General features: G+C 33.1%; 1 protein-coding gene across 1 annotated transcript; it reads right to left on the reverse strand.

Moving 5' to 3' along the window:
• Positions 1-1401: 1401 nt before the first annotated feature.
• On the reverse strand, positions 1402-3351 carry LOC110648700 (leucine-rich repeat extensin-like protein 3). Its single transcript, XM_058144772.1, has one exon. The coding sequence runs from the start codon at positions 3237-3239 to the stop codon at positions 1506-1508; it is 1734 nt and encodes a 577-aa protein (XP_058000755.1). The 5' UTR covers positions 3240-3351; the 3' UTR covers positions 1402-1505.
• Between the last annotated feature and the right edge of the window lie 17314 nt (positions 3352-20665).

The raw sequence follows: 20665 nt of genomic DNA on the forward strand, positions 1-20665 counted from the left end.
ATTAAATTACATATTTTGAAAATCGAACCGAATTGAAATAGATAAAAAAAAACCCAATCTAACCGAATCACTCTATTTCGGTTTGGTTCGGTTCAAACTGATCGGTTTTGATTTTTGATTATTTTTCATTTTAGACATGATTTTCAAGTTATTTGGTCTAATTTTGATTTTAGTTTGAATCTAATAACCATTAATCAATGAAATTAAACAATTTATATATATAATTAAATATAATTCATAAATTCCCCATAAAAATAAATCAATTCAAAAATTGATTCGGTTTAATTTGATTCGATTTGAATATATAAAATTACTATTCCGTTTGATTTGGTTTAACCGATTTTTTTCTCTTCAAAATCAAATCGAACTGAAATAACTGAAATTTTTATAATATAAAACCGAACCAAACCATTTAAATTTTAAAACCGAATCGATTGAACCAAATTGATTTAGTTCGGTTCGATTTTTTAATTTGAACCGAAATCTGCTTACCTCTACTTATAAGCTAGTTTGACTAGGTTATAAACTATAAAAGTAAGTTTACCTATCTTTTTATAAAGGCTTATAAGGTCAACTTATAAGTTAAAAAATAATAATAATAACAAGTTAGGGAAGATTAACTTTTCATTATGGTACTTATATGCTAGTTTAATTAAGTATTTTATTATATTATTCTTTTTTAATTTTTAAAATTTCACTGTATATCTTATTTAATATCTTTTTTAATAATTTTAACAATAAATAAGCTACTTTTTCGCTAAACATGTTAACTACATATTAACTACTTATAAACACTTTAATTAAATATACAATTGTTAAAAATTTTAAATACTTATAAACTGGTATTAGCTTAGTACTTATAAACTAATTTTTATAAATTAAGCCAAACACTCTGTTAATCTTGCATATGCTCTACATGCGTCCCATGTACAAGAAAATTATTACAATAATTATATTAATTTTGATTATTCATACGATGAATCCTATATAGAATCTCAACATAATTATCATAATTAGGCACGAAAATATATAATCTCAACATAATTATCATGATCAGCCATAAGAATATATTTAATCTAATCTGACTTAATCTAATGTTGTAAGGCATATCAATGCAAACACTATTCTAGTTCACACTCTCCAAATCCCCCACTAAAAAAACAATAAGAATGTATTAAATTTATTTTATATATGCACTAAATAATTATTCCAGTCTACGTCTTCCTTATTATTAACAACTTAAAATCATGCATATAAAGATCAGTCAAACCCAAATATTCGAAAATGACTCTCTTCTCACCTCTCTTTTAACTCTATTTTTCTTCACTCTTTTAATCTTAAGTACCGCATGCAATTATCAAAACAAATGAGAAATTAGCTTTGATTAATGGATTGTTCTAATGATTTTGCATCACATTCTTTTGCTTCTTGTTGGAATAATACATCAGAAATGACCAAGCAATCAATTGGGTTGGCGCAAAGAGAAAATCTCTCTAAAGAACAACTCAATAAAATGGTGGCGGTGGTGGAGATGCATATGGGGCGCCAATAATTGGTGGAAATGGACCATTATATACTGGAGCTGGCGGCGGTGGTGGTTTATGAATTAGTGGAGGTGATGGAGGTGGTGGTGGTGGCAGCGATGGTGGTGGTGATAGCAATGGTGGAGGCGAATGAACTGGTGGAGGTGGAAGAAGAGGGGAAGGGGATGGTGGTGGTGGTGGAGGTGGAGATGGAAGAGGAGGGGGAGGGGAATAAATTAGTGGTGGAGGAGAGGAACGTGGCGGTGGGGGAGGGGAATGAACTGGTGGAGGTGGAGGCGAATAAATAGGTGGTGGAGGAGAGGAAAGTAGCGGTGGGGGAGGGGAATGAACTGGTGGAGGTGGAGGCGAATATATAGGCGGTGGCGGAGAGGAAGGTGGCAATGGGGGAGGGGAATGAACAGCTGGTGGAGGTGGAGGGGGATATATAGGTGGTGGAGGAGAGGAAGGTGGTGGTAGGGGAGGTGAATAAACAGGCGGGGGAAGTGGTGGTGACACAGGTGGAGAAGGCTGAAACTTGTGACAATTGAAAGCTTTACAATCAACTAGTGGTCTAGACAAGAACATTTTACATTGCAAACGAGATCTCTGCATTGGCGTATCTCTTAAACAATTCCTGCTATCATCAAAATCCTCCAATGTCAAGCACACGAGTGGCTCACCACTGATGAAGTTATAAGCAAAGCTGAAATTTCGCAAATTGGGAAGCATGCACAAGCTCTTGGGAATAGTTCCCAAGAACATATTATGAGACACATCAAGCTGCTCCAACCTCTTCATTCCTCTTAATGCATCAGGCAACACACCCACCAGCTTGTTATAACTTGCGTCAAAAACCTCCAATTTCTTAAGCAATCCTATCTCCTTAGGCAGACATGAATGTAGCCCATTGTTCGCTAAGATCACTTCATTCAAAGTTTTCGACATGTTTCCAAGACTTGCAGGAAGGCATCCATGGAACTTGTTGTTTGCAAGAACAATAACAGATACTGGTGAGTTACCAAAATTGTCAGGCAACTCGAAAGCAAACCTATTATTGTTTATAAATATTGCATCCAGATTCTTATCAAATAGCTCCCTTGGAACGTTACCTTCGAACTCATTGAATCGAAGGTCAAGGTACTTGAGCTCTGGCAAATCAAGAACTACAGAAGGAAACCTTCCTGCAAAACGATTGTTGCTTAGATCTAGCTCGTAAAGGAGTTTCAATTTCTTCAAACTTTTTGGGATTCTTCCACAGAATCTGTTGGAATTGATATGGAAAAATGCCAGGTCTGTAAGGAGTCCTAGCTCTTCAACCAATTGACCAGCAATGTCGCCTTGATTTAGATCGATCCCAGCAACTGTTTGAATAGATGAATCGTCAGGAGCAGACCAGCAAAAGATGCTGGTGTAGTTACAAACGTCGGATCCCGCCCAATTGGAAGTTACGTTCATTGGATCAGAGATGATGGTTTGCTTCCATGCTTGGAGGGCAATGTAAGCATTTTGGAGTCTTGGGTTTTCAAAGGTAAGGGAAGGCAAGGTTACTTGATCCCGTACTTTAAATTTCTCTTTGGAACTCAAAAGCTTTCTTTGATTGTGTCTAATATATGCTGGTCTTGATGACTCTGTAAGATCTGCATTGGTAGAAAGAAAGAGGCAAATGAGAGTAAAGAAGTAAGTAAAGAATGGAAGAATCTGAATCTTTCTCTTCATCAGATGGTAGTTAACTTCAATGGCTTTTTCTTCTTTCTTTGTTTTTTTTAATGGAATATGGGATTTTGTTCAAGTCTAGAGAAGGTGGTCTTGTTCAAGAAATTGAAGTAGTGTTATTATTATTATGAAAATTTCAGAAGAGAAGGCAAGTAGGAATACTTGTTTGCTAGTTTTGATGTGAGACCAAACTTTGTTCTGTGGCTGTGAGTAAAATTCTAAACAAAAGTAGTGAAAGTGATTGTGATTTTCTAAAATTAGAGTAAATATGACCAATAATCTATCTCTGATGTGAGAAATCAAATACGTTTTAAAGGACATCTATAGATCCAACTTCTTTGACGACTTCTCATCAAAATAGTAATTCTTACGCTAAAAATAGGATGATAGATTACCTTACTAATTTATTGTTCCTAATTTTTTTATTGTTTAATGTCAATCAATACAAAAATTAATTTTTTTTTCAAATTAAATGAAATTTGATTTTGAATTCAATTTAACTTTATCTTTTTTTTTAAGAGAAAAAGCAATTAAAAAATGTGAAATACCAATAACAAATAATTTATTTGGTTTGTTTATATATTTTTAAAAGTACAGGAGTTAAAAGTATAGAATTTGAATTTTTTTTTAATTTATGTATTTTTAATATTTATTATCTTTGTAATGAGGGATAATTATAGTAGGGTATATGGTTCCGTTTCAGTTCGGGATCTACCTAAGAACTAGAACCAAATCGAAATTTTAGTTAGGTTTTGATTTGGTTTTTAATTGTTTCGATTCTGGTTCGGTACGGTTCTCGGTTCTTTAATTCCAGTACAATTTCGATTCGATTCTTAGTTCTTGAAATAATTTTATGTAATTATTTCTTAAAAAAATCGTATTTAAATTAGCATTTAAGTTTTAAATTAAGTTATTAATATATAATATATCATATCATATGTCTTTTAACTATTTCTAAATTATATAATCCTTAACTATAAATTGCATAAATAATTTAAGATTAAATATATTATTTAATATAATAACATAAGTATATCATATAAAGTATATTTTAATTATTTGTTAATTATTTAATATTTAACTATAAGATATAAATATAAGTTTAGTATAATAGTACATTTACAATTAATAATTATAAGGTAATTTAGTGTATACAATTAATAATTATAAGGTAATTTAGTGTATTTATAACTAAAATTATTAAGAAAATATTAAAAAATGAAATATAATATTATGTTGTATTTAGTTTATATATATATATATATATATATATATATATATATATATATATATATGTAAAAAAAATAGAAAAACATAAGTATAATTTCAGTTGGTTCGGTTTTGGTACGATTCAATTTGGTTCTTAATGAGAAGCCAGAACCGATCCAAAACATCAAAATAATTTCAGTTCAATACTGTTCTTATTAGTTTGGTATGGTTCTTTAGTTCGGTTCAGGACCCCCGAGAACCGTGCACAACCTTAATTTATAGGGGGGCAATGGGTCAAGTATTTGCGGGTGCCTAGTCCAATCAAACTTTAATATTTCAAGTTTAGGTACATAATCAAGTTTGGGATTGATTCATATTTAATAAATAATATCCGTGATGGATTCAGGTCAGGTTTAGATTTTACATGTTGGGAGTTGGGTGTCTATTATTCACCTGTTTAAGTAAATATTAATTAAAAATGAAATATATATTTTTTATTATAATATTTGTAAATTTTTATATACTATATTTTAAATAAATAAACTTTAAATATTTTATAGAATTATTAAAATTTTAAAATATAAATTAGTACTAAAAATATTTTTTATATAAATTATTAATTAAAATATATAAAATTAAATAGGTTCAAATATTTTTCAAGTAACAATAATTGGGTTTGGGACAGGTTCAGATAATCGAGAGTTTGACAAAAGTTTGGGTATAGAGAATTTTAATCGGAGTCAGATAAGGTGATTTTCATGAGTATCCTATCCATTGTCATCCTTAATTATATAAGATAAATGAATATCTCACTTTACATAATTTAATACTCTCTCTTTTGTTTTTAATTATAATTCAGTAGTTCGTTTAATTTAGGTAAATTATACTAACTATGTTTGAACTTAAGAGTTGTTCATTTTCTCCTCTAAACTTCAATTTGTTACAATAGAATATCTAAACTTTCATTATGTTTCAAAAAAAATGCTCTTAACCTACTGCAGCAAGTTAGTAGATAAAACAAATATTGAATTACAATTTTGCCACTCTTTAAAAAGGAAAATCCAACGTGGTGCAATGAGTTTCAGTCCAAAAGGAGCATCATTATTAGCCAACCCATAGGAGGGAGACTATCCCAACACCTAGTCTAACCATGCAAGTAATTGTCGTCCGGGAGGTCACATGTAACATCTTGCAATCTAGTGAGCAGAATAGCCCTAATTTTAGTTGTGTAGATGAAGGGTGACGTAAGATGGATTGACCCAAGTGACAACATGGGGGGACAAGAATGGATTGCTCCACATCAAAAGGGAGGAAAAGTCAAAAAAGTATTCAAAAGGGCAAGGCCTTCTTAATTATATAATGCACTTTTGGTGTAACACCCCTACATGCATAGTCCTGTGTATTTCACTGTTCCAGTGACAGGTGTCGGTCCAAACAATCAAGAGGATTAAAACCATATTTAAGTCACCTAGAAAAGCCCTGAACAAAAACTAATAGTCATTACCCGAAGGTAAAATATAAATGCGAAAAACAGAACATAAAAAGTTAAATGAGCCGAGGTCACAACGATGGGGGACCGTACCGGGAAGTGATTGCAAGGTTAATTATAACCCTAATTTCGTACGGGACATTGTGACACTGCAGTCCTAGAAATTATTACGAAGCTAGTGGAAATGAGAAAAACATAGAAAAGAGTTGAGAAGTAAGTCAAATAATTAGATCAGGGTTCCGAAAAAATATACAAAATTATTGATTAACCGGATCAGACCGATGAGGGGCAAATTGGTCAATTCATCCTTAGAAGTGACTCATGGCCTAATTGTCAAATAAAATGTAAGAAATTAAAAATTCAAAATATAGATTTAAATTGAAGAAGTTATGGAAAGAAAAGAAAAGAAAATGAAAAATAAAAGAAATTCAAATATATAATGCTTTATGACATCATTCAAATGAGGTAAGCATGATGCAATAAAAGAATTATTAATTAATTAAAGTATTAAAGAGGGATAAACACAAATTAAAAAGAAGACAATAAACATCTTCTTCTTCAACATATGCCGTCCATCTTTCCTCTCTCTCTCTTCACTCTAATTCCTCCATTAAAGCTCAAATTCAAGCTTTGGCAACCCTAAATTTCCCCATAAATCACTTCTAAAACTTATAAAAACCTTTAAATTGAACCTCAACAAGAAGTTGGGAGAAAGAAAATTGAAGGAAAGAGAAGGAAAATCAAGTTTTGCAATTCAAGAAAATTGGACAAGTGAGGTTAGTGCTTGTTTCCCTTTCTTTTCTTCTTTAAGCTTTGAAATTAAGTTGAGATGAGTGTAAATTATATGAAAATTTAAAGAAAATGATAAGTTATAAAGGGACAAAAATTCGGCAGCCATGAGTGTTGGGGGAAAGTGATATGTTTTACTTCAATAAATCATGCATGCAAGTCAATCTAAGTGGGTAGGTGTTAGTGCTACACTTTAATTTCATGAAATTGTGCAAATTAGAAAATTAGAGTTCTTGAATCATTGAAATTGGGGGAAAAATATGGTGGAAATTGGTAATTGATGCAATTGGACCTAATTGAGACTTGAAATGGTCAATTGGAGTCATTTGGAATGTATTTGAATGGTTGGAATGGGATTAAAATGGTGAATGTGATGCTGCCTCAATTGAGCAGTTTGACCTTGGTCAACTCAAGAGGGTATAACTGAAAATTGGTTGCTCTAATTGGTGTGAGGCCAATTGTAGATGAAAATTAAGACCCAAAGCTACAATTTTGGTGAAGAAACCTTGCTCTAAAACCAAACACAAATTAGTGAAAAGTTAGGTCAAATCCGAATATTGGCACACTGCCCTGCACAAAACTGATCATATGAATAGTACTTATTCAAATGGCCATAACTTAGTGTAGGAAGGTCCAAATGACCTGAATTTTATACCGATGGAAAGCTGAGACATAGCACTACAATTTCTATGCGGAATACAAATCCAAATTCTGACCATAACCCATCCAAAAAGTGAGCTGCAGTTGGCATACCAAAACTGCCAGAACAGAATTGGTACCTAGAATTCTGGATTAAAACCAATTCGGCCAGCCACCTTGAAATTAACATAACTTGAGCTACAAAACTCCAAATGAAGTGATTCAAAAAGGGAATTAAAGTAAGACAATAAGGAACAACTTTGATGAAGGAAAGTTGGCCAAATTCCCACTGTAACCAGACCAATGGAGCAGTAGAAAACAATGACCTAAAATTGAAAATTTACAATTTCTCTTAGGGAGCTTAGAAATTGCAATGGCAACCAATACCAACAAGTTAAACACCCAAAATGTGGGATGTGAGTGTATTTAGGATTAACATACCTATTAAGCATGAAAAAGTCAATATTTTGACTTGAATAGTATAATAAATAGTAACCCCAAAATGCAAAATTTAAAGAATTCTATATTAAGCAAATTTAGGAGTATAATTAAATAGGTATGACATTAATTGTTGGATTAATTATGAGATATGATACTAAAACACTATAAATTGTGTGTTTCAGTTGAAAAAGAGACTGAGAATGACGATAAGGAAAAGTGAGTCAAGATCTAGAGGCGACTCATACAAGGTTTGTGCACAACAACTAAATTCTTGTGGAATTTTAATTGATATTTTAATTTGAATTAATGTTGAGAAATTTATTTATATGCAACATTGATGAATGCTTTGAAACTTGGAAATTGTAAAATAGTTTGAAACCACAACAATCATGATTATGTGATTGAATTCCTCACTAACTTGCCTAGTAGGATGAATTGGTTTTGAATTCCCTCTCTAGCTGAAGTGTTGAGGTGTGCGCCAGTTGAGGACGAATAGAATGAGTACTAATATATTTTGCTAGCTAGCTATGGTATTCCTCATTAGCCTTAGGCTATTGAGATGAATTGAACATTGGTGTCATGATAAAGTTGTGTGATTTGTTAAAATCATTATTTGGTGAATTTTGAAATGAAATTGGATTTCTTTAAGAAATTTTCTACCTTTTGTAATTGAGCATGATTTTTTGAATCAACACCTCAATTGATTTAATTGTGATTTATTTATTGTTTAAATTATCTTTTTTTTTTTTTATTTTGTGCACCACTGAGTCTTTGGCTCAGCGATAGCTGTTTATTACTGTCGCCGGTAAAGAGGTAGATAAAGTAACAAAGTAGGCTGTTTATGAGTTGAAGTGACCAGTATTTTGGATCTTCACCGGATATATAGATTATACTCTTGTAAATTTATTTTTGATGTGTATGTAACTGTATGAATGTACTTTTGACATGAGCAGTTGTATAAATAATTTTAGAAATTTATTTTTGATTTGTATAAATCCTTGTACTATAAAAATGTTATTCTTATTTAATGAATTATGTAAGTTTCTTTTTTGTAATTGTCAAATAATGAGTTGATTGAGATTCCAAATTTGATTTGAGTTGTATTGAACTATATTGGAGTTGGGGTTGAGATTGAAAATTTATTGGAAGTGTTTTCACAGGTTTTAAAGAATTGGTTTTTCCCAATTATAGATTGCACTCTGCCGAAATTTTTATAAAATTTGTAGAAACTTTAAATTGGTTAAATATTTAATATCTATTTTAACTTCTATCAAAGGGTTTTAATACCTATCAAAATTGCTCACCACTTTAAAAAAGGAATAAAAATTTGTTTAAAATCCCTTGTAGTGTATTTAATGGGTTATCAGTAGGCGAAGTTTGATAATTCATTAAGTATACTACGGGATCATGTTATGTCTTACGGAGGGGTAAGGTGTGACATTCAGACTCGAAGTTGGCAAGGCAGGTGTGACATTCGGACTCGAAGTTGGCAAGGCCCAAGGGACAAATCCGTGAAGTTAGGTGGCCAAACAATATTATTTTGTTAGATTGGGTCATGTTAGTTGATATTAGAACTGGACTTCCACAGTATGGTGTGCTTCTAAGACAAACCAAGCGAAAACTAATGGGCTTGGAACACTTATGATTTGGTGAGAGGAGTAGTTCCAACTACAATCATGTTGAGAAAGTGTGGCACAAGGTGGTTTAACTCAAAAGATAGCGTAGGGAATTGAAATAAGCCATTTTACATCGAAAAGGGAGAAAAAGTGAAAGGTATTCAAAAGAGCAATGCATTCCTAACTGTGTAAAGAACTTTTGAATCCAATATTAGCGAGATCCAATAAATAAATTTATAAGGTCAAGTGGGTTAAAGCGGACGATATTGCACCATTGCTCCAGTCCGTTACATAACATATATGTCATTACTAACCATAACACTCTTCCACATGCATAGGATAAGGTGTACACACTAAACACTATGGTTAACCATGTTGTGCCTCCACCTGTTCTTGCACCTCCATTTCCACCACCACTTGAACCTAATGTAAACCGTGATACACTAAGGATTATGTTGTAAGAATTTTATGGGCCTGACCTTAGATAGATAAGCCGCTTTGAATTTCTAAAATGTTATTAAAATTTTAAGAATATGAATTGATGAGTCAAAATTATATCTATTATTCCATGCTTTTAGATTTTTTTTTATTCTTATTATTTTGACCAATTGAGGCTGAGTATTTTAAATTTTTATGATTTAGGTTGAAGTTGAAGAAATTGGTGAAAGATAAGAAATTTTAAACTGAATTTCAGAATTCTAACACTAAACATGCTTCACTATTTTAATTATTCCGGAAGCTACAGAAAAGATTTTTGAGTGATCCCACTACTTGCATAGAAAATAGACATCCAAAGGTTTCTAACGGTGTAATATTTGTTCAATTTGGACAAGTAGTGAAGGATATGAAGGGATTTGCATTTGCTGCACTAAAGCTATTGCTGAAAAACTGGCTAAATTGTTGAGATTTATACATGTGATATCTGAATTTCTAAGTAAGCCTGGACCTGGTATGAGTGCATGAGACATTATTGAAGGAAGATAAGGTGTGCAAAAATTAATTAGAGCCTTCTAAGTCAGTGATCGTCTTCGCTGACTAGCTTATAAGTTTTAAATATAGGTTAACTTATTTGTTTATAATAATTTTTAACTTTATAAGCTAAAAAAATAAGTTGAGGACCCAACTTTTGATTTTGTGCTTATAAATCAAATATTTATAAACTAATTTGATCAAATATTTTACTTTATTATCCTTATTTAATTTCTGAAATTTCATGTTAAATCTTATTTAACATCTTTTTAATTATTTTAATAATAAAATATACTTATAAGCCATTTTTTTTATCAAATTATTAACTATTTATCAATTATTTATAAGTACTTTAATCAAACACGTAATTACTTAAAATTTTAATGCAAATAAGTTAAGTCAAACACTCTCCAAATAAAGCAAGCAAATCATAGGAAAACCCAAAAGACAATTAGGTTTCTCCCATAAACGTGTGGCAGCCTCCTACATGAATAGCTCAAAACCCAAACAAAAGAGAGTGGAGAAGAGAAATTAGAAAATATATGAGGTTATTTAATTACATTATATGAGATTATTTTATAAATTTAAAATATTTTTTAATTATAAGTATTTTTATAAATTTATGAATTTAATTTTAATTTTTATCTAATTCAGAAATTTTATTCATAGATTGATATATGTAGAGTATCATCAGCAAATGAATGATCTAATACTTGAATGAAGTGCTTATATGCATAATTTTTAAAAAATACAATGATCAAATTGAGTATTTACCTATATATATTAAATTAGGATTTTAAATTTTAATAATAATTTTTAAAAAATAATTCATTATATAATTTAATAAATTTTTAAAATATATAAATAAAATAAAAACATATAACTGAAGTTTAAAAAAAAATATAAGACTACACAAATCGAAATTATTATCTTATTTAATTGGGGGTAAATGAGTTAGGAAGTTTTAAACTTTTAAAAAGTATAAAAGGTTAATTAAAAATAACTATCTATTTCTTACAAGATAAAAAATCATTTTTTCTCTGTTTTTTTATTAAATAAATTATTTATCCTAAATTAAATAATTTACTTATTAAGAAATAAAATTTTCGTTCATTTAACTAAGGTTGGAGACCTGGGTGCCGTGGCCCCAATTCTTAAAACTCACATTTTCCCTAAGTATCTTACAAGGCTTGTATATGTACATATATAAGCTGTCAGGCCGACAAAGACGCGTGTCAAACGCCAACTCGTCAAATTTAGCAATATAAGCCGTTTAATGTCCAGCTTTCACTCCAGAAATAGCTATAATCGCATCAAGCTGATGTCTATCTTTATCTTCGTCTTAAAATTAAATTGCATAAATTTTAATTATAAAAATATTAAAATAATAAAATTATTTTTTTAAATTATTTTTCTTAATAAAATTTAAAATAATATTTTTATTTAAAAAATAATTTAGACCCTCCAAATTCAATATCAATCATAAACTGAGACCATCACGCACAGTGAATATTAATCAGATTACAAATGACCAAACTTTAAAGTGTTCTTTAGCTTTTTGGTTTGCTGTCTGACGAGAAGCAACACCGTTGCTTTACCGTGAATATGCCTGCACTGAATCTTAACAGATAAATTTTGATAATTGTTCTTAAATTTATTTAATTTAATATTATAGTTCTTCAATTAAAAAAATATAAAATAAAATTTCATCAATTTTTAAACTTTATACAGTAAAATACATTTAATCTTCAATTATTAATTTTTTAGTTAAACGCTGATCTGGATAGTTCTAGCATAGAGTTTAGTTTGTATTTCTCTTTTCTCTCTCAAGTCATGTGTAAATTGAATCATTCTTCTCTCTATAGAGAAAATAATTTTTTATGTGTAGAAAGAATAATTTTACACTTTGCATAAGAGAGGAAAGAGAAATATTGACTAAGCACAATACATGAGTTATTCACGTTATTTTTTAACTGAAAAATTAATAATTAAGAGTCAGAGGGATTTTATTGTGTAAAATTTGAAAGTTTAGAGGGTTTTATGTTACATTTAAAAGTTGAAGGATTGTAATGTTACAATTATATAAGTTCAGAAATAGTTATTGAAATTTATCCAATCTTAACTGATTTTAAATCAATCATGATACTTCTATCTCTCACAATCAATTTGGTTTCATGCCCGGTCGTTCAACTATGGAAGCGATCTTTCTCATTAGAAGCTTGATGGAGAAATATAGAGATGTGAAGAAAGATCTACACATGGTTTTTATTGATTTGGAGAAGGCTTATGATAGTGTTCCAAGAGAGGTCTTATGGAATGTGTTAGAACAAAAGAGGGTATCTATTAGGTACATACAAGTATTGAAAGATATGTATGAAGGAGCAACTACTATTGTGCGCACAGTGGGAGGGGTCACAAGAGATTTTTCGATCTCAATTGGATTAGCCATAAGCCCTTACCTTTTTACATTAGTTTTAGATGAACTGACGAAACATATACAAGAGAGTATTCCTTGGTACATGATGTTTGCGGATGATATTGTTCTGATAGATGAGACACGAGGAGTCAATAGAAGGCTAGAACTTTGGAGAAGTACTCTAGAGTCAAAGGGTTTTAAGTTAAGTAGAACGAAGACAGAATACATGCATTGCAAGTTCAGTAAAGGCCAAACTGGTGATAGGGAATGAGTTAGTTTGAATGGAGTGATACTGCTCCAAAGTAATCACTTTAAATATCTAGGCTCAGTCCTTCAAGTAGATGGGGGATGTGAGGAGGATGTTAGTCATAGGATTAAAGCCGGATGGTTAAAGTGGAGACGTGCCACGGGAGTTTTATTTGATCGTAAGATTCCCAATAAATTGAAAGGAAAATTTTATCGTACAGCCATACGACCGGCTATGTTATATGGTAATGAGTGTTGGGCACTGAAAGAGTCGTATGCATCTAAGATAAGAGTTGCAGAAATGAGAATGTTAAGGTGGATGAGTGGCCATACTAGACTAGATAAAGTCCGTAATGAGAGAATTAGAGAAAAGGTAGGAGTGGTGCCAATTGAAGATAAGTTGAGAGAATGGAGATTGAGGTGGTTTGGTCATGTGAAGCGTAGACATACGGAGGCTCCAGTTAGACAAGTAGAGCACATTAGGTTAGAGGATAGAAAGAAAAAAAGGGGTAGACCTAAATTGACTTGGAGGAGAGTAGTACAACATGACCTAGAAGAATTACATATTTCTGAGGATTTAACCCAAAATCGTTCAGAGTGGAGAAAGCGAATCCATATAGTCGACCCCAAATTTTTGGGATAAAGGTTTAGTTGAGTTGAGTTTTAACTGATTCTAAATCTTAATAAAGTTGCTTAAAACTAAGAGTATGAACTTTTTATAAAAATAAATGTAATAATTTCTACCTTAAATATTTATATTAAAATGTATATAGTTATTATTTTAATTATACATATTGATACTATTTGCTTTATCCAAGTCAAACGATCAATACTTAGAACAAAATGTATAGTGTAGTAGTCAAAGTGTTAAAGCCTTAATAAGAAAATCAAAATCGAGCAGTCTCAAGCTGAATAAAGATAATTAAGTCTAGACCAAGACCAAATAACAGTAAGTTGAATGAAGGTACAATGAAATCGCTCACTCAATAAGCCAAGCAAAACCTACACCAAGCAATTGCAATGATTATCATAGATCAAGTTGAATTTTATAAGACAATCTCAGGATGTCAATTCAAAATTATCTTTGTAATTGAGGCAATAATTATTTTTTTTCAAGACTATAAATATTAGAAATAACCAAGGATGAGGCAGCATACATACTGTTCAAATCAATACTAAATTATTTTCTTCTCAAATTATTATTTTATAACTAGAGTGCCAAATTAGCTGATCAGAAAGTTATAAATCTCACATTTTCTTTATTTTATAGGCTTAGGTGGCTATAACATTGGTCTCTTAAAACTTATGGCAACATTAATATTTAATTAAATTTATACACATTTTTAAATTATACTTATTTAATATAAAATCATTTCATGTAAAATAAATTTACAATTATTAAATTTAATATTTGTATTAAAAACTTATATAAAATTAATTAAAATTTACAAAATTAGTATACAACTAATTATATTTTTATAATTATTATTAAAAACTATATTTTTATATTAATCAAATTTAAAATAGCTGCATTTAAATTTTTAATTTAAAAATATTAGCTGGCTCTTTAAAAAAATGGCAAGATATTTTTAAGGGTATTGAAGTAATTTCGAGTGCAACCTGTCGACGACATTCGGAAAGCTACAAAAGGGATTGGAAAATCAGTGAGTCACAGCTTTCGCTTTCGTCTAATTTCGAAGGCTCTGGAATGCCAAAGCCCCAATCCTTCTAAAACCTCTACCTAAACTCTGATTGTGATCTCTTCCTCTCCATCACTCTCACTATCGCTTCACGACCCAAAGCAAACAAACCAAAATAAAGACGGAGTGCTAGATTTTGACCGGAGCTCCGGCGATCACGTCGCATGCCTTGTCGTTTAACACTTACATTCCGGATCGGCAACGTTGTCATTGTCTCTCCAGATTGAAAGTTCGTTATTCTGAAAGAAAAAAAATTCCTTATTAATTTCTTAATCTGTTTTGATTCTCTCCCTGTCTGTGTTTTTGCTCTTATTTGTGCACTTTATGGTAATGTATCGAGCTAATGCTGTAATTTTTTTTAATAATTTTTGGTTGCTATATGATTTAGGTAGGTTAACTTGTGTGTCGTCTTTGGAAAGCACGGTATAGGAGAAGGAAAGTGTGATTTGAAACCCTTTTTTTTTTTTTGCGTGGTTTCTGAGTAAACCAAAATTTGGATAAGTTTTGGTAGAAATGTTTGAGGTTTTGAATTACCATTCGGTTATCTTACTTTCATGTAATTAGATATGGAAAACATGTGGCTCAATAGGACGAGTTGTCGAATTGGAAGAAAAGAGGAATAGTAGGTGGTTAATCAAGAGTTTGTTCGAGCGCAATTTGGTTTGCCATATGTTTACTTGATTTGTATAATCCATTGATTTCATTTCGTTTAAAATCTTGGTGTGGAGTGATGCATGTTCTTGCTTCTTGTGTGAAGTTGGTGTTGGTGTTGGTGTTGTTTCTATTTTTGACAAAATGTTTCGAATGTCATGCATCGTTCGCAAATATTACGTGTGTGCAGCTGTCTTTATTGGATAAACTTGTTCTGTCGGCATTTAATGGAATCAGCTGTGTGCATTTGTCGTTTTCTTTCTTTTTCTAGATAGTTTATCTTTATTATTCCAAAGAATACAGTTATGGTGCAAACTTATAGTTTTTGCTGATATTTTGAGAAAATTATAAGTGTTCGGTCTGTGAAAGAAGCCTTTTTGTAGATCCAATTTTTTCCTGCAAATCATATTTTAGTTTTTTTACTTTGTCTCTGTTAAATTTGATAACTTGTGTTTAAGTAAATTTGATTGTATAGTTAATCGAGTCTTGATTAACGGGGAGAAATTGCTAATGAAATGGATTCTTGAATCTGGTTCTGTAATATCTGATATTATTATGAAAGATATTTTTGGGGAAAAGAAAACACATTTTTTTAGAAGAAACGAAACTAAGAAAACACATCGTTTTGGTGATTACAGGGTTTCATTGTGTTGGACTTCAACTTCATTTCTGGCATGCTGCATTTTTCATTTCTGGCATGCTGCATTTTCTCCATGTATTCAGGGTAAGTTGTAGGTAATTTAAAAATGAAGCATCTAAAAACAAATATGGCAATGAAACTGATCACGTGGAGAGTTCTAGATAGAACTTCACACTTGATGGTAGTTTTCATTTGCTACCATGCTATTATGCTTATTGATTACGGATGCAATTTATTGAAAACATGGGCCCTTCATGGAGTTAGGAATTTAACTCGTAGTGATGCCTCAAGCAGATAAATTCTTATTTTACTTTCTTTAAGGTATTGTAGTCTCTATGGGCTATGGGCAGTTGCTTTGATCATGTGATCAGGGTAACTGAACTCTTTCCAAATTCAATAAAGAAGAAAGCTGAGTTGGATAAGTTGTGGAAATTTCTCTTTTCTTGCTTGTCCTTGAAATCTGGCTGACTAAACAAAGAGCAGCTATCAAAGATCTACTCGGATGGTCATGGCTGCAAGCGGTCCTTAGGTCAGGTTGGCTTTGTTTATAGAATACCGAGTGAGATCCACAAGAAGTTTATGGGAACACAGTTAGGAGAGTGAGGCCAGACTCTTTTCTCTAATTCTTCTTAGTCATTGCTAGGAGAGGCGCTGTTTAGGGATTCTCATTCGAGAATGAATGCTTTTTTTTTTTTCTTTTTTTTCTTTTTTTTTTTTCCGATTATACATATCATCATATGAGATTTGGGTATTCAGGATCCTCAAGGTTGGAGAGTGCCTGTGTAGAATTAGGAGCTCTTTTTCCATGGTAGTATTCTGTATGCGTATGCGATTCTAACCAGTTTTGGAACGTTAAAGCCAGGAATACATGTTTATTTCTCATATTTGTGAACAATGAGTTGTTCTGCAATAAGGCAAGGGAATTGAATATGTCGGACGTAAAACGTTGATGTACCTTCTCTTGTAATGGCATTCCTCCAGAGTATGAACCTGGCCTTTGTTCTCTTTTCCTTCATCAGTAACTCCACTCACATTCTCTATATCTATGTCATTTTCTTTTAAATGTTAATTGAAATTATGTCCATGGGCCATCAAACCATTTGAGTGGAAAGCAGGTAGTAGCCATTAATGCTTAGATCTATATCCTTTTTCCAACTCCAATTCTTGGAAAACACATCTTCCTTGGTAGAGACGGAGATGTGCTTACTGATTTAGGGATGTTGGTAGTTGAAGAAGAGCAAGATCCCTTTCTGGTTTGGGCTGTAGTGTCATGAACCTGCTAGTTGTATCAAAATTCCTCTGATTTTAGATAACAATAGAACCATCTGAGATTCAATTAAGCTTTATTTTACACAAGTGAGGCCGCTTTTGTTCTGATGATACTGAATTTTTTTGGGTAAGTTCAGTGTAGAAAGAGATGATTCTCATATATTTCAATTAATCTGTACATGGGTATTTATATACAATTGATTCCTATAATTGTGTTATACTAATTAGGAAGAAATCCTAAATAAGAAATCCTAAATAGGAATACAGAATACAGAATATACACAGAAATAATATAATGATTGACTTTCCATAACACTCCCCCTCAAGTTGGAGCATAGATGTTAATCATGCCCAACTTGTTACAAATGTAGTCAATCCTAGCTCCATTCAGAGCTTTTGTGAAAATATCTCCTAACTGCTCTCCAGTTTTGATATGTCCTGTTGAGATGATCTGTTGTTGAATCTTTTCACGAACAAAGTGACAATCAATCTCAATATGTTTGGTTCGCTCATGAAATACCGGATTAGAAGCAATATGGAGAGCAGCTTGATTATCACACCACAATCCACAATTTCGCAGGCAGGGGGGTCTTAAAACATGTCTCATCTAGTAATTGAAATATCCACATTACCTCACATACTGATTGTGCCATGGCTCTGTATTCGGATTCAGCACTAGATCGAGAAACTACACTCTGCTTCTTGCTTTTCCAAGACACCAAATTTCCTCAAAAAAAAACGCAATATCCAGTAGTTGACCTCCTATCAACCTTAGATCCAGCCCAGTCGGCATCTGAAAAACATTCAACATTCAAATGCCCATGATTACCATATAACAAACCTCTTCCTGGAGCTCCCTTCAGATAGCACAAGATTTGTCCCAAGGCTTCCCAATGAGCAACTGATAAGGGTGAAAAGGGCCCAAGGCCTTTTAAGGTATATTCTAGAAGAGCTAAAGGGCAGGGCAAAGGGAGTGGAATCTCTCTGTTAGCTGCACATGCGGAATTATCTGATGGAAAGAACAAAAGAGAGAAGGACACATGGCTAGAGGTGGTTATAACGGAAGAATTAGTTCCAGAATTTAAGGGGGGTAGCAGGGGAAATGAGGTATCGCAGCTCTTGAGAAAAAGAGGGCAGGGTGTTGTTTCCTCTACACGGGATTCTTATCCTGGGGGCTGGATGCCAGTCATTTATCGTCTCTTTATTTTCTTTTGATTATCGTCGACTGAAGAAGTGTCATAGGAGCTGTTATGTCATACTGATTGTATTCCTTGTTCTGTAAAAAGTTTGTGAATCAATACAATCAAATCTATCTTATTTCTTTTCATTTCCATTCCTAGCTTGTTTTCTTACTCTCTACTCTATCAATTTGGTCCGACCTGCCGGATTCACATGACCAAAACAAGGATGGAGGGAAGAATGGATAAGGTAGAGGGGAGTATTGCTGATTTGGAAGAAGCCATCACAACTATTCGGTTGAATCAAGATCGATCGATGGACCAAGAACAACGGTTCAGTAGATTGGAAAATATGATTGCGGCATTAGCAAGAGGTAAAAGTAAATCTGAAATGGAGGGTACATCTACTCCATCTTCTCCACCGCATCATCAAGGGGATACCCTAGTCACCAAGTCTAACGCTAGAGCATTACTTTTGGAGGATGTGTCTACTATTACAAAGAAGGTCGAAATGCCAAGCTTTGATGGGGCTGACCCAGAGGATGGGTGGCAAGAACGAGCAAGATTTTGAAATCCATGGTATTCAAAATGAACTCAAAGTGTCACTTGCTCTCGTGAGTATGGAAGGGGCACCTTTGCATTGGCTTCGATGGTTGAGGCAGCGTAATCCACATTTAACATGGGAACAACTTCGAGAAGAGCTTATGCAACGGTATAGTGACGAGATGTCCGACAATCCATATGAGCACTTGGTCGCACTAAAACAACTCGGGACTGTAGCAGATTATGTTGATGAATTTGTAGCAAGGGCTTCTCGGGTTCCAGATATCTCAGATAGACAATGTTTGGGATTCTTTTTGAATGGCTTGAGAGAAGACATACGGTTGCGTCTGCGTTCTCATGAAACCACGGATTTGTATAGAACAATGAAACTGGCTCGCGAAATTGAGAGACAGCGGTGGCACTCTTCCAAGGATAAGGTAGCACGAAATTTCTCCGATGGGATGAAGATGAAGATGAAGTATCCCTCACATGGGTTAGGACCGAAAGCCCGAATTTCTCAGGACCAACGTCCATATTTTGGCCCAAGTTCTGATCAAAAGCGAGATGGGCCCTTAACTAAACCACCTGATAAAAAACCCATAGCTCTTCCAGCTCCTCCAGCAAAATCTTCGACAACTCAACTAAAACAGAGAGGTACCAGGCAGTATTCACATCAGGAGTATCAAGAACTTAGGGCAAAAGGGTTATGTTTCAAATGTAAACAACCCTATTCTCCATTGCATGAGTGTCCTAGCAAATCATTGAGGGCCTTAATTGGAGGGGAAGATGAATATTTGACTGAGGAAGGGGAACTTGTAGAGATGGAAGAAATTAGAGGTTCGAGAATGGTTACGGAACTGGATGAAGCCCATTTCTCCCGATTGGAGTTGCCCTTATTCTCAGTAGGAGGGATTCAGCGACCAAGAACCATGAAATTTCAAGGGTGGATCGCTAATCAACCCGTGGTCGTGTTAGTGGACAGCGGTGCGAGCCATAATTTCATTTCTAATCAATTAGTGCAGCGCCTACAATTGCCTGTTTCTGCCACACCCTCTTTTAATGTCAAGTTAGGTGATGGGTGCAAGGTTTCCTCAACTGGATTATGTAAGCAACTAGAGCTCCAATTACTTGATTATACTGTTAATACTGACTGTTATGTGTTTCCTTTGGGGGGTGTTGATTTTATTTTGGGAGTAGCATGGCTGGAAACTTTGGGCGAGATACATGCTAATTGGCGACAGATGACCTTGAAATTCCAAATGGGCAACCGCACTGTAATTTTACAGGGAGATCCATCTTTGAGTCGTACTCCAGTTTCTTTACGTGCACTAAGGAAAACTGTTGATGTAGAATTTTCTGCTATTTTGTGGCTCGTGGAATCTGATGGGGGCAATAATGAAGTAACAAATCACTTGGACTCTGGTCAACAGGAGGCTATGCAAACCATGCTTCACCAATTTGCTGATGTCTTTGCTGAAATCAAATCCTTGCCACCTCAAAGGCAAGCTGACCACCAAATTCGTCTTCTACCCGCAACAGGACTTGTGTCCGTACGCCCTTACAGGTATGGGCATATTCAGAAAGATGAAATTGAGAGACTAGTATCTGAAATGCTTTCGGCTGGAATTATTCGT

The sequence above is a fragment of the Hevea brasiliensis genome, chromosome 4 (assembly GCF_030052815.1).
Source record: "Hevea brasiliensis isolate MT/VB/25A 57/8 chromosome 4, ASM3005281v1, whole genome shotgun sequence".
NCBI lineage: Eukaryota > Viridiplantae > Streptophyta > Magnoliopsida > Malpighiales > Euphorbiaceae > Hevea > Hevea brasiliensis.

Coding starts and splice junctions, on each gene's coding strand:
- LOC110648700 (XM_058144772.1), bottom strand. CDS start 3,239: ATGAAGAGAAAGATTCAGATTCTTCCATTCTTTACTTACTTCTTTACT.